The 7,183-nt window shown below is 36.2% G+C and overlaps 1 protein-coding gene across 1 annotated transcript in view; it reads left to right on the forward strand.

The window, feature by feature from the left end:
- The first annotated feature begins 3,677 nt into the window (after positions 1–3,677).
- Positions 3,678–7,183, forward strand: part of LOC112510329 (kinesin-like protein KIN-7K, chloroplastic) — a 34,647-nt gene continuing 31,141 nt past the window's right edge. The window contains exons 1-2 of the mRNA XM_025115720.1: positions 3,678–3,989; positions 4,198–4,295. Coding sequence (XP_024971488.1) covers positions 3,739–3,989; positions 4,198–4,295 — 349 coding nt within the window. The 5' untranslated portion in view covers positions 3,678–3,738. The remainder of the gene's footprint in view (positions 3,990–4,197; positions 4,296–7,183) is intronic.

Raw genomic sequence — 7,183 nt, forward strand, 5'->3', positions numbered from 1 at the left:
TTATTTTCATTTTGCAAAATCAACTTTCAAAACCTCCTTTTTGGAAAACTACTCATAAGATCTTATCGTCTAAAGAATTCGACAACTAAATTCATATTCCTCAAAAATAAAAGCAAATGCAACGTTAATTCAATTTTGATTTCTTAACAATCAAGATTTTAAAAGTTGGCTCATCAAAATAGAACAAAGGCGACGTTTACCAAATAATTTCAATGTATTTATCTCAGTGATGTTCAATTACATATTTGTTTTGAAGATAGCTCAAAAAAACAAAAATATGGTGTCGTTTACCGAACGCTTATCGAGGTAAGTGCTTATCAACTCACTTTACTTTACCGGATGAATATGACAAGAACTAAAAATCTTACCCGGTAAGAGTGAATGCAAGAATCGAGAGTCTTACCCGGTAAGTGAGGACGAGGACTCTTACCATGGTTAGCGCTTACCGGGATAAATTGTTGCTTACAATGCGTTTTAGTGAATAAAATATTATCCAGTAAGTAAGCGATAATGTTGAATTTTACCGGTAAGTGCTTATCGGATAAGTGTTTAGGTAAAGCCCCCTATTTGATTTCGATATAATTTTCCCTTATTTTTATTTTATCTATGAGATATATTTTTGTGAATGCTCCTCCTTCAACTCTATAGTTACCATGTGCTATGGTGATCCAAGTTAACAAGACCCTCCTCATGCCACTCTTATTTCATAAGATCGTAACTACCACGATACACGTTATAATATGGTATGATACGTTTATTATTGTTGTCATCAGCAACAGACCCGTCGTAGCATGCTCCACTCCTTCAGTGGTTCTTTAGAAGTCTTATGGGTTATACATCAACAAGCTTGTGATCGAAAACATAGATTGTATGCAATTGGCACATTGTGGTCCATGCCCCAACTTAACGTTTTTCAAAGTTCTAATGGAGTGTTTGGTTCATGGAATTTGGTGGAATTGAAAGGAATTGGAATGTCCAAATCTTTGACCAAATTCCAAATCTCATGTTTGGTTCACATAATAGATGTGAAGGAATCATTCCAATTCCAACCAATTCCATCTAATTCCTTAATTCATTGATTTCACAATTCCACCGCATATACCACGGATTTCAAATTCCAATCCGACAAATTCCTTAGCCCTCATCCATTCATCGACGATGTATCTCGATTTGCTCTGTTCTGCTATGTTCGATCTCCTTTGCTCAATCTCGTTTAAAACTAAGAATGACAACGGGCCAGGTTCGGGCCGGTTATTGGTATCCCCGTCCCAGAAACCGATAATTAAAACCGTCTCCATGACCGCCCTGATCCCCGTCGGGGATCTTATCGGGTCCCGCGGTTTCCCTGATCCCCGTTGGGGAATTCGTGAAGGTAAAAATCCTCTTTTTCCTGTTCACTGTTGATTGTAACCGAACCCGAAACCGAAACCCGAAACAGATCTAAAAATCCCCGTTAAAATCCCCAAATTTAATATATATATATATATATATGTATGTGTGTGTGTGTGTATATATATATATAAATTAAAATTAATATATATGCACATATCAAGTCGGGCCGGGTCGGGCCGATGATCACCGTCCCTGCCCCCGTCCCCCTTAAAATCCACGAATTTGTCCCCGATCCCCGCCCCGTCCCCGAACCCAACCCGAAAGTTTCGGTTTCAGTTTTTTTTGCCTGTAATTTTCTCGTTGAATTCCGTGAACGAAACAAAAAAAATCCAATTCGGTTAAGAATTTCATTCCAATTCCATCCAACCAAACGCAATGAAAAGACATGGTCAAATTCCATCAAATTCCCTCAAAGTCAAATTCATTTGATGAATTCCAATTCCATTGAATTCCATTCTACGAACCAAACGCCCCCTAAGTGTTTCAAACCCTGTTTTAAATCTAGGGTTTACTGTTCTTTTAGAAGTATTACCAACTGTCAATCTTACGTTCTTAATATCGGAAATTGAGGGTGGTCTCTAAAGACATATTTGGCTGTAGCACATTCTCAAGAATCACACCTTGGTTAGTTTATTAACTCTGAAGTCCAACTATTTTTCAATGTTTTAACGTGCCTAATACACTTGAATAGACACTGAGGGGACGTTTACCCAATTGCTTACCTGGTAAACACTTACCGAAATGAGTCAACACTATGATTTATTTTGATGCGTAAGATTTTAGTATATCAAAACATATCGAATGCAACAATTTAGTGAGTAAGCGCTTACCTGATTAAGAGTCGCCATCCTCACTTACCGGGTAAGACTCTCCATCATTCTCATCACTTTTACCCGGTAAGATTCTTGACCCTTCTCATATTCACTCGATGAGGAAATTTATCCGGTAAATACTTACCAAATAAGTGTTTAATAAATAGCCCCTAAACTTAAAAAAATTCAATATCTAAGCATCGACAAATATAGCAAGGAGTAATAGAACATAGTACCCCTTATGATCCCATTCCACTTGTCATCTCATCTATTTCATTTATTGAAGTATGGTCCACATCTCAAAATCAAAGCTCGACCCCTTTTATTATCGTAAAGCCACTTGTATATGTCAAACTCATAATGCAAAATTCAATCATAATAACAGCTATCATTTTATCATAAAAGACGTAACACCTGATTAAAAAAAATTATGAGAATCATAAAATATAAATTCACATTTCAACAAAACTTATTGTTAGAAGAACAAATTATGAATGCTTACAGATTACTTATGTATCTACATATTAATTGAATATATACTGTATAGATGAATGGTTACTAAGATGTTCTTTCAGTTTTTTATTTTTTTACAATTTTTTTAAACCTAATCTTAGAGCATCCACAATCCATAAGCCATTCAATGGCTTTTTATTTTTGCCACACCATATTTTCATCAATTTTATCTAATAAAAACTCAGATTTAAGGGGTTGTTTATTTACCTCTTAATAGTTCCATTAAGAGACAACATCTATGAAGATCTTGATTAGCCATGTTTGGAAGATTAGATGTCAAGATACAAGAAGCATGTACGTTTGAAATTTTTGATCTATGTATTATACATTATAGACTCTTGTATTATGGACCTATGTGGGAAAATTTGTATTCTATATATAAAATATGTGTTATATGCAATATATGGTTTGGGGGTGTTACAACATCTGAATCTTGTTTGTCAAAAAAAAAAAAATCTGTCTCTTAATGGTTGGAAAACCCTCTGAATGATTTTATATCATGAATCTCTCTTAACCATTACGAGTCTTAATTTCATTGTACACAATTACCAAACAATTATATTTCATTTTGCACTATATCATGAAGGCCTCTTAATCATTCTGACCACTTAATCATTATGCACCAAATCATTCAGCAATTATCAAACAGTATAAACACCGTTACAACAACCTGAAAGTGATTTTGTAACCTTAAATAAAATTTTAATTAAATTCATTAAATCAAAACGTATTATGATTTAAAATCACATTTAAAGTATATACCGGTTTGGGTCAACTTTCCAAGAAAAGGGGTAGCATCTTCTTGCTACGAAAGCACAAAAAGCTTCACCTAAAACTCACTTGTAACCCCCACCATGATGAACCTTCTCTCTATATATCATCACTTTCATTATTGTCTTCATCCTACATTTTTCTCCCTAATCCTAATTTCGTATGAGAACTTATGATTCTATATATGAAACCATCAACAACGATCTTCAGTAACACCAGATTACGTTTTCGTGTTGTTTGAACGAATTTGATGATGAATTCGACAATGGCGGCTAGGCAAGGAGGAGTCAAATCGAGGAAATCGAGCTTAAATTATGCGAATTCGCCTTCTGCGACAACTTTGTCTTCTAAACATAATCCAGAAGCTTCAGTTGATAGTCCGAGCTCTCCGGATTCTTCAGCTAGAAATAAGCAACAGCAGTTTTTATACAAGAGTTTGGCGTTGGATTCTGAGATGTTGAAAGAGAATGTTACAGTTACCGTCCGGTTTCGGCCTCTCAGGTGATCAAATTTTGGCAATTCTTTTGTAATATTATATGCGTGTGTTTATTTGTCATATATATGTCAATATGTGTATGTATATACGGACATCTACACATCTGTATGTAAGTACGTGTGTGCGTACACATACACACACACACATATATACGGTATTTGTATCACTTTGTGCCTAATTTGTATTTATATGAATTGATTTGTTGTGGAATAGTCCGAGGGAAATACGACAAGGGGAAGAGATTGCATGGTATCCCGATGGAGAAACTGTCGTGCGGAATGAGCATACTCCCTCAATAGCTTATGCGTATGGTATGATACATTATTGTGAATTTGTTATGCTTATTTATTAAATTCGTATTGTTGAATTTATTATTGCGATGTTTGGGATCATCAAGTCATGCTCTAGAATTGGAAGTTGAGAACAGTTAGGTTTAAAAGATAACCAACTTAAACCTTATTTCATATCTAGAATTTCTAGACCTTGAACGCCATGCTGCCATACACTGTTCTAGTTTTCTTGATAATTAATATAATTGAATTAGAGAACGGAACGTCTGGTTAAATACCAAGTAGCAAAGACCATGGGAGCACTGCAATGGTGAAATAGAGCAATCAGAGCACTCAATCAACTGATCTATTAAGTTACTAACTCAGAATCTGATATTGATCCTCTCAAGTTTAGCCAAAGAATCTACAAGATTGGGGTTAATTAAATGAACCTCACACACTAGTACCTAAGCAATTATTTTGGTGGCTGTAGCAGACTTCCCTCTTTTACAAAAGCAGTAGCTGTGAGAAAGTGAAGTAAGCTGACTTCTTGCTTACTTGGTAACCTTTTAGGAGAGTAATAGATACAGAAGAGTTTGAACTTCACCCAAAAGTGTATCGTGCATCCCTGTGGGTGCCATGCCTTCTTTATGTGTATCCATTCTTGGAAGCTTTTGTAAGAAATTAAGCAACTAGCTTTACTCGTGTTTCTTCATTGCGATCATGGTTAATAAAGTCAAGCTTTTGTAACATCAGGTCTTTTCTATGTATAGCAGACGAAATATAAATACTCTGCCATCATAGATGAAGTTGTCGTCAATTGCTGCTTATGACTCCTCCACGAAATAGGCCCACCTGACAGCATGAAAATATATCCTGAAGTCGACTTTTTATCATCTTTGCATTTTGCAAAGTCAGAGTCGGAAAATCCAACGACTTCTAGATCATTCGTTCTTTTAAAAGTTAGTTTGTAATCTTTAGTCCCTCGAAGATATTGCAACACCTTCTTAGCGGCTTTCCAATGATCTAGGCCTGGATTAGATTGATACCTACCTAGAATACCAACTATATAAGCGATGTCGGGACGTGTACAAACTTGAGCATACATCAAGCTTCCGACTACAGAAGCATAAGGTATTAACCTCATTTGTTCCTTTTCTACCTCTGTTTTTGGACATTGAAAAGAGCTGAAAACATCTCCCTTAACTACAGGAGCAACTGAGGGAGAGCAATGTTGCATATTGTATCGATCAAGTACACGCTCAATGTACCCCTTTTGGGACAATCCCAATGTCCCCATGGTACGGTCTCGGTGGATCTCTATTCCAATGACATAAGAGGCTTCTCCGAGATCTTTCATGTCAAATTGACGTGAAAGAAAGCGTTTTGATTCATGCAACAAATCAATATTATTACTTGCCAATAGAATGTCATCGACATAAAGGACAAGTATAGCAAAGTTCCTCCCACTCATCTTGAGGTATATACATTGATCCACTTGATTCTTAATGAAGCCATTTTTCTTCATGACTTCATCAAATTTTAAGTACCATTGACGGGATGCCTGTTTAAGCCCATATATTGACTTTTTCAGTTTACAAACAAGATGTTCTTGACCCTTAATCTTAAACCCTTCAGGTTGGGCCATATAAACATTTTCATGTAAATCTCCATTAAGAAAAGCGGTCTTAACGTCCATTTGATGTAACTCTAAGTCAAAATGAGCTACGAGGGCCATCACGATCCGTAAGGAATCTTTTCTTGAAACAGGAGAAAATGTTTCCTGATAATCTATACCTTCCTTTTGAGTATATCCTTTAGCAACCAATCGGGCTTTATAACGTTCGATGTTTCCTTTTGGGTCAAGTTTAGTCTTGAAGACCCACTTGCATCCTACGGATTTCGCACCCTTTGGTAATTCAGCAAGTTCCCATACATCGTTTTTACTCATAGAATCAAGTTCATCAATCATAGCTTCATTCCAATGAGAAGATTGTTTGCTATTTATTGCATCATTATAGGATATAGGATCGTTACATTTTCCTAAGCTATTTATTGCATCATTATAGGATATAGGATCGTTACATTTTCCTAAGTCAAGATCGACCTCATTTAAGTAGGTAATATAATCGTCAAAACCGGTGGGTCGCCTAGTTCTTTGTGATCTCCTTAAAGGCTGGTGAGTTTCTTGAGGCTCAATATTAATTTCTCGAGTATTCTCAATGTGTGGAATTTCAACATTTGTCTCTAAGTTTGTTTCACTTTCATTATGAGACATAGGTTGAACATTGGAGTCTTCAAGTGGTGTATTTATCGAAACAGGCACATGTATTATTGGTGTTTCTTCACGAACCTCTTGAAGACCTATACCACAATTTTCAATACTATCATCATTTTCACAATTCTCAAGAAATACGGCATGTCCGTGTTTCTACTATCTGAGTAGTATGTGAAGGACAATAGAATCTGTATCCCTTTGATCGTTCGGGATAACCAATGAAGAAGCAACTTATGGTCTTCATATCAAGTTTTCTTAATAGAGGATTGTACACTTTAGCTTCTGCCGGACAACCCCACACCCTTAGATACCTTAAGCTTGGTTTCCTCCCTGCCCATATTTCAAAAGGAATTTTAGGAACAACTTTAGAAGGAACTCTATTTAGGATGTGAACCGCCGTTTTTAATGCCTCAGTCCATAAAAATTGAGGTAGGTTAGTGTTTGCCAACATACTTCGTACCATGTCCATAAGTGTTCTATATCTCCTCTCAGCCACTCCGTTTTGCTGAGGTGTGCCTTAAAATTGAAAAACCCGATGTTGCTCATGTCACCACTGTAACTCCATCTAAGAGGAAGGGTAAAAGCCTAGAAGGGGAAAGTTCTAAAGTCCGAAAAACAGGTGCAAGTACAAGCTCAGGTGTGAGTAAATTTA

This window comes from Cynara cardunculus, assembly GCF_001531365.2.
Source record: "Cynara cardunculus var. scolymus isolate 2C chromosome LG 1, CcrdV1, whole genome shotgun sequence".
Classification (NCBI taxonomy): domain Eukaryota; kingdom Viridiplantae; phylum Streptophyta; class Magnoliopsida; order Asterales; family Asteraceae; genus Cynara; species Cynara cardunculus.